This window comes from Ceratotherium simum, chromosome 7 (genome assembly GCF_057802395.1).
Source record: "Ceratotherium simum simum isolate JZ-2026a chromosome 7, ASM5780239v1, whole genome shotgun sequence".
In the NCBI taxonomy this organism is placed as follows: domain Eukaryota; kingdom Metazoa; phylum Chordata; class Mammalia; order Perissodactyla; family Rhinocerotidae; genus Ceratotherium; species Ceratotherium simum.
In genome coordinates this window covers 55,611,974-55,627,573 of record NC_141906.1, presented here as the reverse complement: position 1 = coordinate 55,627,573, position 15,600 = coordinate 55,611,974, and the positions used below count along the sequence as shown (strand labels likewise).

At 32.7% G+C, this 15,600-nt stretch overlaps 1 protein-coding gene across 1 annotated transcript in view; it reads right to left on the bottom strand.

Annotated features, from left to right (window-relative positions):
* Positions 1-1,843: 1,843 nt before the first annotated feature.
* DYNC2H1 (dynein cytoplasmic 2 heavy chain 1) overlaps positions 1,844-15,600 on the bottom strand; it is a 293,258-nt gene continuing 279,501 nt past the window's right edge. The window contains exons 88-89 of the mRNA XM_004427391.3: positions 11,790-11,906; positions 1,844-2,351 (exon numbers count right to left, since the gene is read on the bottom strand). Coding sequence (XP_004427448.2) covers positions 2,193-2,351; positions 11,790-11,906 — 276 coding nt within the window. The 3' untranslated portion in view covers positions 1,844-2,192. The remainder of the gene's footprint in view (positions 2,352-11,789; positions 11,907-15,600) is intronic.

The following is a 15,600-nucleotide window of genomic DNA, read 5'->3' as shown; positions in this document are numbered from 1 at the left end:
GGCATGACTATAAAGTAAAAATAAAACAAAATAAACAAAAATCCAATCAGACAGTCTCTAACATCCTTTTCATTTCCAAAAGCTTTTGAATCAAGGACCATGTGTCCAAAGTAGTTGTCTTCTTCTAAGTGATCACATAGGGACAATGACACTACCCTTGCTCAGATATTTTTGGAACTTCTCTTTTAGATTTCCTTAAGAACCTTTGGATAGTCTTCAACTATCCTTAACGATAGAAAAGACTCATTCTTCGAGGATGGGTTTGATTTTTGGGAACGATCTAAAATAATTTGGAGACAAATCTGATGATTAAGTTGTCTGGAAGCAGTTTTAGTCATTGATTCAGTAAATGTGTATTGAGCTCCACCATAAGCAAGAGAAAGAAATAAAAGCATGAGAAGTGCACTTCCTGGTCTCAAGGTGCTTGAAGTACAAGAGGGTCAAAAACAAGGGGTAGGATGACAGATTTTTTTTGAGTTTAACATACTTCATATTGCAATACTTTGTTTTCTGTTTTTTCTGTGTGTCAAGGGCCTGAGGTAGTCCTGCACTTTGCATGCTCTGCAGCTGCCTTCCTGGCAGGACTCATTTGTCCTCACACTTCCTGAGGAGATGGGTGGAAAATGATAAATTATCCATACTTTATTTTGACAAAATGGAAATGAGTGAATGGAAGTAAAATGGAAGAAGCTGTCCCAAGTGACTAGAGTGATTCTGTCATTTTTGTTTTCTTACATCAGTCTCCACATCTTTCAGGAGTTACAGCAGAAAGTCTCAGAATAAAAAATAAAACCTCCAGGGGCTGGCCTTGTGCTGTAGTGGTTAAGTTCAGCGTGCTTCGGTTTGATGGCCTGGGTTTGCAGGTTTGGATCCCGGGCACAGACCTACACCACTCATCAGCCACACTGTGGCGGCGACCCACATACAAAATATAGAGGCAGATTGGCACAGATGTTAGCTCAGGGCGAATCTTCCTCAGCAAAAACAAACAAACAAACAACCTCCAAAGAATTCTTGTTTAGAAACGCTTAACACGAGTTCAATTTCTGCTCTTTAAAACTTTTATTTCTGTATGTGTATATGTTTAATGATTGCAAAAATTGGAAGATGAATAGAGGGCTGATGGGAGGAAGTATGTATGTGCTGGTGTCTTCTCCTAAACATATTTTTCTCTATTTGCTTTTACCTTTTCAATTGCTCTGCCTATATTTTTCTTGTAATTCTGTGCTGGTTATAACGCATCTCTAAACAATGTTGAGTAGAAGTGATAAACTTTGTTGTCTCATTTTAAAGAGAATGCTTCTGTTTCTCCATTAAGAATGATCTTTGAATACATTTTTCATAGATATTCATTCTTCATGAAAAGAAGTTCCCTTCTATTCCTGATTTGCTACGGTTTTTATTTTGAGAATCACTGTCTTGAATTTACCAAATACACAGCTGTTCTATATTTTGTTTTGAGCCATTACAACATCTGTGGGCCCTGGGAACCTAAAACTTTTGTTGGTTGCTTCTACTGAGTGAGAATCTCAAATAGTGTGTCCTTTTGAGGTTTTAGGTAGTTTCCTTGGAGTTCCCATTCATCCCAAGTCATATACATGAGAAATTACAACTTTTCATCATTTAATCATTCTATTTGTAAAAGTTTTATCCTGCTTTCTGTGCTATTATTCGCCATTTCTTTTGGATTACTTTGAGATGCTGTAACTAAACTACTTTAACTAAAGTATAATACACCCTTCAGTGTTTAAAAAGATAACATACATATGTATGTCTAAAACCATGGAAAACTGAAAAAAATATTAATGATCTTATATTTTATTAAATAATTATGATACAAAAATGATACCCAAAATATTTATTACTGATTCCTTAAATACACTATTTTAAACCTCTTATCTAAAACATTAAAATTCTGAGTCACTGGAAAAGTGAACTGTCTCACAGAAATATTTAATGTTATAAAGGGTACTCCATTTTAACATTAATTCCATTAAGTTATTACTTTAAAAGGTGCATGGTGCTGTCATTACCCGTTAAAATAAAAAAACCCAATGAGATCAACAACAGAGGGTAACTATATGCTAATATCTTGAACTAACATTTCAAATGTAGACTGACCACATATTTTATTTAAAGCTTAAACAATAAATGTTTCTTTTTGCTAAGACAGCTTTTATTGTCATTAGATTCTACTGGTTTTTTAGAAATAGAGCTGCTCCACACTGAATCCACTGGTCTTGGTTGCCCCCACATGGAACATCAATATTGGTTACCACGCGATCCCTTTCGGCACTTGTGTAAACAGGCAAAGATATGCACTCATCAGGGGAATATGGACCATATGCATCCTGTTTAAAAAGAATTAATTTTGTATTAAAATGCAGCAATATACTGTTTTGAAGCAGATCATTAAATAACCAAAGACACAAACACAAAACCCTCTGAAATAATATTTATTTAACATTTTATTATGAAATGTTTTAAATAAAGACTAGCATAATAAACCCACATTATATAGCTGTAACAATTATTAACTCATGGTCAATCATGTTTCATTTATAACCTTCCCTTTGCCCCAAATATTGGAGTATTTTGAACCAAATCCTGCACATTATAAAATTTTATCTGTAAATATTTAAATATATGTTTATAAATAAAATATAAAAATATAATTACAATACTATTATCACATGAAAATATTAACAATTCCTTAATATTATCTTATATCTATGATCTTATCATCCTATAATTTTAAAAAGATTTTTTTATTAGAACCATAATTCAAATAAAGGCCATATGTTGCAGTTTGTTGATATGTCTCTAAAGTTTCCTAAATTTATAGGTTTTTCCTTTTTTCCTTGTAATTTGCTGAAGAAACTATACCAAAGAATTTTCCACATCATGACTTTTGTTGGCTACATTCTCATAGTATCACGTTCTTCTGTTCCCTGTATTCTTGTAAACTAGATCTGGAGGTGAGCTCGGATTCAGATTCAAAAACACCATGTAGATGGTACTGTGTACTTCATCAAGAGATATAACGTCTGGTTGTCTCTCTTTTTAGATATTAGGAGCCACTGACGATCATTATTACATTCAAAATTACAAAATGGTAATCTAATTCTATCATTCCTTTTTCATTTCTGGGCAGAAATATATCTTTTTAAAGAGAAACTTCTACCTATCAATCTTTTGATTACCATGAGGTACAGTTCATATAGGAAAACACTGGATAAATGCTATCTAATTTCCCTTTATTTATATGCTTTCAAAATAATGAATTTGTTCCCTACTATACTGTAAAGGTGATCAATGACCCTCCCCTCCTTTTTAAAAGTATCATTATGAACTGGTGGATTAAAACATATTTGACATGCAGTTATCATCTTATTGATGTTCACATTGTCAGTCTTTGCACAGTGGGAACTCTTTAAGTTAGCTCCTAAGCTTTTTTTGATGTGACCCTAGTCGTCTTCAATAGCTTTCTCGCTTTCCAGTATGTCAAGATGTTACAAGCTCATCTTACATATATCCTGTTCCAGAAATCAATTTAGTTATTACTCTGAGGATCCTTGGTTCCTTTAATAAGAAATGGTATTATAGATCGTAATCTGGGTGCTAGGAACGATCTATCATTCTCCTTGTAGGATTTTTCAGTGACTGGAACTTAGAAAAATATATTTTTTAAAGAAAAACATTGTGAGTTCATAATAGTATTTTCAATTCAAATTTAGGATTCATGTTTTTCTGAACTTACGTAATTTCATTCAACCAATGAATTATTTCTTAAGAGTTGGAATGAAACTTAAGAGAAAAGTTAGACTCATTCTAGAATTTTACAAGTGATGAATCAGAAACCTATAGAGAATTTACCATGGTAACCTAGTTAGGAAGTGGCAAGTTGCCATAGATAAAAGGTTTTGGCATATGAATATTAGCACCTAAAGACTCTGTTATTCTGTTATTTTTCCAAAGAGAAGACATTTATGGAAATAAATCATTTTCAGGCTCTGGAGTACTTGTCTAGGAGCTCCTGACCGTAAGTAGGTTACTCTCTGAGCATCAGTTTCCCTACTGTACAAGGGAGATGAACAACACTTGTCCACCTAACAGAATGTTGAAAGAATCCGATGATGTATTAAAGAGCTCAAATATAAAGTATTATTTGTCCACATATCATTAATTCTATGGACTTCATATATATACCTTTTCTTTACTCCCTACTAATTCTCAAACCAACTGGAAAAAAAATCCCAGCTTTTTAGCAACCACTACATGTCGTGGATGGTGCTACTATAGAAATAAAAGTATTTTTTCCATCAAGGAAAACTTTAAAACAAACATTCTATTTTTAAGTCTGAGTGGGCATTATATGAAATTTCGATTAGCTTTTCTAATCCCCACATCTCCCCCCCATGCCCACACAAATACTGGTCTGACTCTTCTGGTCCTTGATACACATCAGTTAAGTTCTTCTGAAAACTCATTTATTCCTAACATTCCTAATACAATAAAATTCATTCTTGATGACGAATCATTGTGCAAATAGATAAAAAGACCACCTGCCCTGAATTTTTCTAATTTTTCTCTATGTTTGTATTGATGATTCTGTCAGTTATTCATCTCTTCATTTAACAGCATTTTATGTGCTAATACTGTGCCTAGAAATATAAAGGCTAAGCATTTCAATATATACCCAAATAGAGAAAATAATAATCTTCTTTGAAGCTTAAAATTTAGTTTAGAAAAACAATACACATACCAAATATATAGAACATAATTTTTGGAACAATGAGTACTTTAGAAAATCAAAATAAACAAAATACTACTCTGGGATATGTTAACCTAACAAAGATTAATGGAGAGAATGAATCCTGAGTTGGGTCTCAGAAAAAAAGATAGGATTTGGAGTAAAGAGAATTTTTAACCACTATTAGTCACTGCCTAATCTCTTCCTTCTTCTCCAACTCTGCTTAAATGGCAAAGCTTTAGAATTCAGAAATTCCTGTAATTTTCATAACCTATTAGACATTCTTAAAGTTAATAACCTAGTGCAAGCTTTCTTTTGGAGTTGCCTTTAAATTCTTCAGCAAAGAGCAGACAAACATTACATATTTGTTGGACTGAAATGATCTGAATCTACGAATGCCTATTTATAATCCCAGGAAAGGTCTTAAATTATCTTCCTCTGCCACCTGATATTTGCTTTGCTTACCATAACTTCTACGGTCAAAAATGAAAATAGAAACATCACATTGAATGTTTTACAATGCTATTTCTTTCTATTCAGGAGATTTTCTGAATATCTCTTCATTTTAATGCCAAGCAATTTTCTCTTTAAATTAAGAACTTAACAGTAATGCAAAGTTGATTTTTTGCATATTTACTAACAATTTACTAGTTTATGTATATATTTCCAAATCCTTCCAAACCTGCTTTTGGTTGTAGGCTTTTTGTTTGTTTTAAAGTGAGGGTAAAAATCTTTCTACCCAAACCTACACTGTTTTAAAAGCAAAGCATCACAGCTGCTTCTTAAAATTTTGCTTGTCATTTCTCAAAATCTCTTAAATGGTTAATGTTATAACCTTCTGTAAAAAAGCTATAGACCACCAATAAATAAATATCAAAGTAGCAGGGCTAAGTAATTAGGCATTCTCACTATTAGCAGAATACCTTGTGTAGATAGAAGTTCCATAAATATTGTTTAACTGAATTAAATTCTTATGACACAATTCCCTCTTGAACATGTTTCTCTTAACAGACAAAGTATAAGAGCCCCTCTGGGCTGAAATATTTGGATGAAACTATAATTTTATTAGCAACTATTAATAAATATACTAAGTGCTCAGTTAATGCAAAAAGAAAGGAGATACATTAGAAAGACTTCAAATAATTCGTATTATATGACATGTAAACAAGTTATTTTGACATAATTAAGATTTAATAATTAAAAATCTGTATATTATGATTAATCTAAAGTGGTTAATGTGCTCATATATCCTACTTTATTAAAACAGAAACTGGTCCAGTTAGCTCAGTTCAATAATGAGGCTAAAATTCGAAATTTCGTAATTATGCCTATGCCCATGCCCCAGGGAAAGTGACTTAAAAGTACACATATACTACAAATAGCAGGCAACATGCTAATATTTGAAAGAAGACAATGCATTTTACTAAGGCAAACAGTGATATTAGGTATCACTTAGGCAACAAACCAAAGAAAATAACAAAATAAAACATCACCAGAAAACAAAATTACCTAGGTTGGTTATGTTAATTATTCGGCCAATATCAACTCAATTTCATTATAATAAAACACATCTGAAGGCAAACCAAAATATATTTCTCACTGGTTTATGCATAAAGTCTAACAAACTTATTCTAACACATACCTTCTGAATGGTGATGAATCAAGTCAATGAACAGTTATTTTTTAGAAAAGAAGATATTAGCAAATCAGAGCTTTAATGTACATAAAAGTGGCACAATTTAATAATGCAACTCTGGAAAAAATAAATCTCTCAAGACAGGAAACAAAATAACTTGTCAACAATGAATATTTTGAAAGACGGTTCTGTCAAGAATGTCTAGCTACTCTTTAAAACGTATTTTGGTAGAGAAATACTTCTTTCAATAAAATGATGCTAAAAGCATTGCTTCAAAATAAGTCCTTAAGGAAAAAAAACCTGTCACCTAGAAAAAGATATTAATTAAATATGATTTTTTCAATTAAATACAAGCATACAAGGCAGTGCTTTCAGCATATATCTGCTGATATACATGGTGATAACATTTTATATATATAAAAGCAATATAAAGACTGTTTTTGTGAGTGGCTTATGGAATCACTTCATAGCCATATTTTCCCTGTAAATGAAATTGTGTCTGAAATTGAATTGTCAATTGTGGTGCCTGTTGGAAGGTCAAAGCCTGTGGGGTTCAGGCTGGTTCGGGGCTTCTCTGTTACTGTGGGGCTGATAAACACTAAGTAGCATCTTTACTAGAAAGAACAAAGGCAAACTGACTTCCTGTGGAACAGGGCATCATCTAAGACTGATCTACCCCATAAAGCAGTGTTTCCCAAACTGTATTATACGGAACACTAGATCCAGATGAAGGATGGGGTGTAGGTGCATGAAAATGTTGTGTGTTACATAATCTTTGGGACTTCTCAGAGTTTTTAATATTCTCAAATACATCATGAATTTCAAAGGGGAGGGAATACTGTGTTTATTAAATTTGTTAACTGAACAATTTTTCACAGAAAACCATTATGGAATAATGTTGTATAAAATAGTTTTAGGGAAATGCTTTGGAGAAAGTGAATTTTTTTGGGGGGTAAAATCCCCCAGGAAAATCTTAACTTGGACCTACATTAATTTAACCACCAGTATTGAGCTGGAACTGGAATACCTTTAAGAATCTGCATCATGAATGAGTGAATATAAAAATGATAGTGTGAGTATAGGTTATATTATCTTAGTAGATAATGGTAAACAGAAACACTAGGAAAATATTTTCACCAGCATCTTACTTACTGTTAATTCTCCTTGAGAATTCTAACTCTAATTTTGTAAATTGGCAAAGTACATTATATTTATAATAGAAGCAATGGTAGAGTTCCCCTCACCCCCCAAATAAAAGTTTCAGAATTTGTTGCTCATATCCTTTAAGTATTACCACATATTAAAACAATGTCAAAGAAGTTCTTCAATCTTATGCAACCTAAAATGTTCTTTAAAAAACGAAGGTGCTATCTACCTAATAGCAATGTTGTGCAAATGACTGGGTTGTTGGACACGTTTCTGTTGAAATGAAGGTATTTAGGACTATTAGGTGTCAGATAATATTGTGGAAATAATTTGTGAAAAAACCTTCTTCTGGCCTAAAAGGGATTAGTCACCAAAGTTCTGAACTGCATTATTTCATCCAAGCTTATCAAACGATTCTGGATTTTCTGCAATAAAGTAGCTATAAGAGTAAATGGCAAAAGTAATTCTTTTTTACTGGTTTACATAAATTGATGTTGATGCTTCTTTCGATTTTAGGCTGGTCCCTTCCCTCCCAGTAAAAATGAATTAAAACGTTTATGTTCCCCCCTTAATTCCGTAAAATTTATTAAAAACAGCTACAGCTGCCCTAAAAAAAAGCACTTTCTTGTACAAAATAACGTTTAACTGAAGCAGAAGTTGGAGAGTTGAATAGTTTATACAGAGTAGGAAAACCATTTTGTTAAGGGGCCAGACAGCAAATATTTTAGGATTTGTGGGCCATGTGGTCTCTGATGCATTTATTCAGCTCTGCTATTGTAATCTGAAAGCAGCCACAGACAATATCTACATAAATGGGTATGGCCTTTGTCCAAAGAAAACTTTTATTTATGGACACTGAAATGTGAATTTCATATAATTTTCACATCATGAAATATATTATTATTCTGAGTTTTTCAACTATTTAAAAATGTAAAAACATTCATAGCTCACATGGCAACAGGTCACTGGATTTGGTCTGTGGGCTGTAGTTTTCCAAACTCTGGTTTACACTGTTTGGATACTTGGCTCAGTATTAGGCCTAAGATTAAAGAGTGATAACCTGGATTTGAACCTTAGTTGCCTACCTATTAACTATGTTATTTTGGTCAAGTTACACAATCTTTTAAGCTTCAGTTTTCTTAGTTTACAATGGAGATAATAATTCCTATTTCAAAATTTCTTGGAAGGCGTAAATATCTTGTATTTTAAACACTTCGCACAATGCTTGGCACACAATCAATACAAATAAGTGCTAACTGTTATTGTTCAAACACTAGTCCTACTGTTGTGGGAACCCTAACAAATCACTTACCTTACCTGGTTCTCAGTTTCTTAAGCAGCAAAACAGAAAGAAAACCAGCTCTACCACACTCACACGATTGCTATGAAAGGAATGTGTAATTTTATTTCACCCTGTGCCAATCATCCACCTTCTCACTGCTAGACTGATTTTCCAAAACTACAAATCTGATCTTACCACTTTCCTGTTCTAAATTCTGAATGGCTTCCTACTGACCATAAGATGGTCTAAACTCCTTGGCGTGGCTACATGGCTGGTCATACTTGGTCTTGGCCTCCCTTTCTAACCACATCCCCTATCACTCTCCATATGAACCACACATTCCAGATGTACTATACTTGCAGTTCCCAGAATAATCAAAGTTCTTTTCATACCTCCAAGCATTTAAATATGCTGCCCCTTCTATCTGGAATGCCTTGGCCCTACCTTTTTTGAATTTGTCCTTGAACTCTTCTTACTCATAGTGCGACTACAGTTCTGAGAGAAGCTGCCTTCTCTCTCTGTGAGGTCGTCTGGTTTCCTCTCAACTGCTTACACATGATAGAGTTGAGGCCTCCCTTATCTGCCACAGCACTTTATGTAAATCTCTATAATGGTACTTCTAACTCTGAGTTGTAATAGTTTCTTTACCTATTTGCTCCCTCACTCAACAGAAGACTCTTTGATGGAAGAGTTTTATCTTTGTAACCTCAGTGTTCAGCATAATATATGGTATATAGGAACTTAACAAGTAATTAATGACGATTGAAAGCACTTAGTAAACGATAAAACACTATATGAAATAAGATAATTATCATACTAATGTGAAAATATTTTAAAATACTGGCTTCAGGATAAATTAAACTTACCATGTATGAGGTACTGCATTGGATACCTCACACATACAGGAAATTATTTAATCCTCAGCATGGTCCTACAGAAATATTATTATCTCCATGTTCAAATGAGGAAACTGGCCCAGGGAGGTTATGTAACTTGTCCCAAATCAGCTAGCTCATAAGTTTGGGAGCTGGGAATGGAGTTTAGTTCGTCAGACTCCAAAATTTTGTGTTCTGAAACACTTAGTAATATGCCTCACATTTCCTCCTTCTTAGCTTATATAGGAGGGACAGTCTGAAAGCAGTAAGATTATATGGACAGAAGAGGCTCACTGTAAAGGAAAGAGGCGAAAAGGGAGGTGGAAAAGCACCATAAATCCTTCCATTACATGTCATGAAAAAGTGTGAAAGCCTAGGGGGAAATTCCTTTTATAAAAGTAATAAAAAATTCAGATTATCTTTTAGCCATTTCATTCATTGCCTAAATACTCCAATCATTTTACCTCTCTTTACATGAGCTATTTTTCAAATTAAAATATTTTTAGTTTTCGGTTCCAATCCTGATCTTTTAGAGTGTGGTAAATAAAACTGGATAGAAATAATACAGGAAGTAAATTATTCTTGAGGGATAAATTCTGAGTCTTGTAATGTCATGTTGCTTTTCATACAACTCATTAACAGACTGGCTTTTTCCATAACATTACATTCCTGATTTGCATTCAGTTTGTGGTCAATTATGTGGGTAAAGTTCCAGGTCATTTTCTTTTGCATTTATGCCTACTCAGTTATTCTCCACGCTCTATTTTTATTGCTGGGGTTTCTCCTTAAGTGAACCAGTTTATATATGTCCTACTTTTTCCCTATCAAGGTCATTATATGGCTTTTAATTTTCTTGGCCAGAGAATTAACACTTCACATAATTTGGAGTCATTTGAAATCATCTCTGTCATCATATACAACTTTACATCTTATGGTTACAACCCTTAGCAAATTCTAAGCTTAACTTTTGTATATAACTTTCAATTTGGTTCACACAGCTAATGTGTGTAATCTATAACTTACCAACTTTTTGATAGAACTTTCTTATAGGAATTAACAGCCAGGTTGAAATAATATAAAGATTATTTTATATGATATGAGGGAAAAATGAGGGGTTTCACAGAAATGTATGCTCTTTTAGGTCAGAGGATGCTCTTTTAGCTCTCTAATCAATGACTGCTAATTATTGCTACAGCTTCATTAGTTGTGTTTTAAAAAAAAATATTCTGATGTGTTGATTTTTATTTTATAAAGAGAATTACAATAATTGGACAATTTAATGCACTCTTTCCCAGTAAGAAAACTCATTTTTCTTGTAGTGAGCAGTATATGAAATATTTTGTTGGTCATTAGGTATAGAATTAAAACTGTAAAGTTTATTCACATATATTCATACTTACATTTTAAAATTTTATTGTTAAGTTTTAGTTCTGTGCCTCATCTACATCTGTGTCTTATTTTAAAGGAAAATATCCCCCAAGTTCCATGGTAGAAAGTTCTGTCAATAACTGAAGGGTTTAAAATGGGAAAAGTTAACCCAATAAGTTTTTGTCAAGGCTGTTTTCTTTATCTGCCTATCAGCAGCACAGTGACATGGTATGATATAAACCCAGGTGTGTATTGACATCTTGATGCTGTCAATCTCTGCATGCCTAACTACGGGGAAGTCAAGCAACCTAAGTGTGCACATATTTCCTCATTTGAAAGTGGGAATAACAATATCCACCTTGTAGGGCTCTCTCAAGAGCATAGGAGGTAAAGCAGATAAAGCATTTAGCACATTGCCGAAAATAACAGGAACATAATACATGGTATTTCGTACTATCATTAAAGGCTATTTTCTTACTAGGCTATAAATTATTTAGAAATTAAAAACTAAAATGTTATTCTTTCTATAACAAAAGAAAGATTTTAAAATGTGCCATAAATCTTAAAAATTATAAAGGACACAATATTGTTTGACGGTAAATTTGTTCAAAATACAGGTGAGATTAGAAAGTAAACAAAAAATACATAGGTCAAGAATATCTTATTGGAAAGCTAAAAATCTAGAATGAATAGATTAAATTAAAACTTGTACCTGTAAAAATGTATTACCTGTGGAATCCAGCCCATAAAACAAGGGAGAACTGATGATACACTAGGAGAATCATGCTGATTTTCAGAAAGTCGATTTCCATCAAAACTGCATCCTTCCAGTAATAAGCCACTGATCTGCCAGAGAAACAAATAAACCATTTAAATATGTATTAAAGTCTGAAATGTCAGGAGTTACTGTATTATAACTTAAAAAGAAAGACAGCACTTTCCACTGTGACTATGTATTACAAATAATATGAAAACAAAGATAATGGTATTTTATCTGAGAATAAAAAAGGTGAAGACCTGGACCAGTGTTCACTGTGAACTTCCTTTAGACTGAATTCTCAATTTTAGCAAATATTTTAGAAAAAAATACTGACAAATGTCATCAGTTATATATATAACTGCAGGTGCCTTGGCATTAGATTAACAGAAATATAATGGCAAAAGCCAAAAAGTTCTCCAGGAGGGGGAAAGAAAAGCATAATTAGAGAACAAGAATATGTGCTACCTGCTTAGAATTCTGACGTCAGTTTTTAAAGAACAGAACAAAGTTCAGCAAGTTTAATGTAAAAAATTCTTGACATGCCATGCAGAGCCAAAAGAAGAACAGAGAAGGATTAATCTTCTTCTCTAAATTGACCTTAGTGTAAATTTAAGAAATTGTGATAATGAAAATATAATTATTTGGTAACATTAGTTCACATTATTTCTTTAAAAGTGTTCATTCTTTTAGTTTCTGCAGTGTTAATCTACCCTGAGTTTATCTAAAGGCAACAAATGTAGAGTCAGTATTTTGAATTCAGAGCCACATCTATATTCTCATAATTTGAAGTTGATAGAAAATATAAACAATCTTATAAATATTACATAGTATCTTTAAGTTTTAATATACTAAATGAAACTACTATAGAATTTGAGAGACAAGAGAACACTTTAAGTTGGAAGAGAAAATCATTTTCTGCTGTATTATAGAGTTAGGAAATGGTATAGGTATGAGGAGGTGCTAGGAAAGAATGCCTTGGCAAATAGTTTTGAATAGCTAATTTTACGCTAAGGTTGCTGTACCATGGAAAAGATAAGCAACTTGTTTGTCAATGAAAGATAAAATAAAAATAGAATATAATATGTGTATTTTATATATACACACACACACACACACACACACACAATATAACATAGGGATAAAAACAGAATTATTGAATACCTAAGTTCAATATTCTTTCTACTACACCACTGATGTGATGATATACAGGCCACTTCAAGAGTTGCTAAAGTATTTTGGCCTTGAAAAAATGCAAATTAAAATTTAGAGAGTACCTGCTAATTTCGGTGCTAGAAATTCTCTAGGCAAGATAATAATTCTAAGGCTTCTTCTAGGAATTTCATCAAGTTTTGAGCTTAATTAGTTTATAGAGAAATTTGTACAAGTAGTCCCCACTGATAGTGCCACAACTTGACTATGTAATACACATATATTGAGATATAAACTCATCATTTTCCTCTGGTAACCAGGAGGTGGGAGGGGAGAGAAATACTATTTTCTGGAGTCTTATTTCAGTAATTGGCACTATTGACCATGTAATTGCTTAATCAGACACCTGGGAGACATTCTTGGCTCCCTCTCCCGAACTTCCCACATGCCATAAACTACCAAGTCTTGTCACTTCCAATAAACATCTTCTAAATCTGTCCTTTTCTCCAACACCCTCTATCAATACCTATTTTGGAATTTAAAGTAAATTTGTGGAATTTAAAGTAAAGACATTCTTGGTCCTGAAAATGAAATGAAAATATAAGAATGTCAAAAAGCAATACCCTTTTGTTTATATAATAAAATGATAATATATCCAGGATTAGAGTAGTATCAACAAATGGCACCTTTGTTCCAAATGGAGTTCTGCACTAAAGGAAGGAGTAAAAGCAGACAGACCCAACATATTACCTTTATTACCGAAAGAGATAGTTTGGAGATATAATAGCTCTCCAGGGAAATGGACTTCTTAACAGTAAACTCAAGAATTCAGCAGGCTTAATTCCTAGTTATGACAGTATGAAGCTAAGGAGTCAGCTGCAGCAGGTGCAGAGATTGCCCTAAAGAAGCAAAGCAGAATGTGTATACCCAAGAGAAAAGCAAACGGAAGGCACAGTATTCAGCCGGGGGTTCCTGATTCAAACTCATAATCAGATAAAGGGACTCCTTTCCTGGGAAGGAAGGAGTAAGGCAGAAGGAAGGAGTAAGGTAGAAGGTAGAGTCTAGGATTATCAACATTTGTAAATATCCCTCCACACAGAAGAAAACAGAAGCAGGAAATAAGAATTCCTCACTAACAATATATTTAAAATACTTGGAAAATTGCCTGATATACATTAAGTGCTCAATAAGTATTAGCTATTATTGTTTATTTAATCTAATCCATCTTCTAATTTCTAGATGTTTAGAATTATTTTATAGAGAGTGTATCCATTTAAGTGAGGCCAAATAAAAGTCTGAGTGGAAATTATTTGGATAATTCCAGTCAAAAAACTTTTGCCTATAATAGTTAATTTTGCAAAATATTTTCCAAATTTATTCTATCATTTACCCCATTAAATGATAAACCATATTAAAATGTTATTTATACTTATGTATATACTTATGGGACATACTTCATACTTTACTAAAAGTGTGTTAGAAGTCTATTTTAGCCATTAGTGCCTTATTGTGCATGACACGTATCTTGGATGCAAAAAATAATTATTGAGATCAGAGTTCACTTGTTTACATTATATTAAAAGAACCACATTGTTGAGACTGCCTCTTGACATCTGTACGAACGTACCATTTCAGTCAAATGAAAATAATTAAGTGAACGGCATCTAAATGTGCATCTCTTTGTCATAATATCATTTCCACTAATTATTCTTGTTTTGCTTATAAATGCATAGCTTTCAATTTATCAGAACAGAAACAGAACAAAATCATTACACCAAAAAAAAAAAAAAATCTGTACTCAATGTGATTCACATTTGAACCTCTGATTAAAATAGCTGAAACCCGACAGGCAACTGCAAAAGTATGAGAAATTAAAAAATTATATATTTGGTTTTGTTTACAGTTTCAAAACCACTTATTAAGGGATAGTGTAAATCAGGCAGACCACAATTGCATGAATATATTCCAAAAAACTACCTACCATGACCCTGGTCTATTTTGAAAGGGCTATTCATGAGTATAAGATCTTACTCAGCTCTTAGCTTCTCACCTCAAAAGGGGTTAGCAACAGTAACAATAGTGACTTTGTTGACTAAAAACAGGGTTAAAGCCATTAATTTATTCACGTATGACCTTTAACTTCTTGAACACTGCTGATTTTAACTTGAATTTAACAAGTGAATTTCATGTTCAACTCTCAGTTTTATTTTGATAAGCTATTATATGGCTTTATTTGCCAGAATCTTCCTTTTAAAAATTAAATATTTTAAACACACAGAAAATCACAAAAATATTTTTAAACCTACAAGTTCCTACCGCCCAGTTTTATTAGACATTAACATAAAGCCATATTTGTTCCATATTTCTAAGCAAATAAACCATAACAGATATAGTTGAAGTCCTCTGTATATACCTTGCCTTTCCTTTTCCTCTTCTGTGCTCACTAGACCTAGTCATTATCCTAAATTGAGTTTTATATGATTGTTAAATATATATGTATCCATAAACAATAAATAGTATAGTTTTTCATGTTTTGAAACTATATGCAAAGGGTAACATACTTTATATTAACATACAACAAATTATTTATCTATCCTTCTGCTGATGAACATTTAAGTGATTTCCAATTGT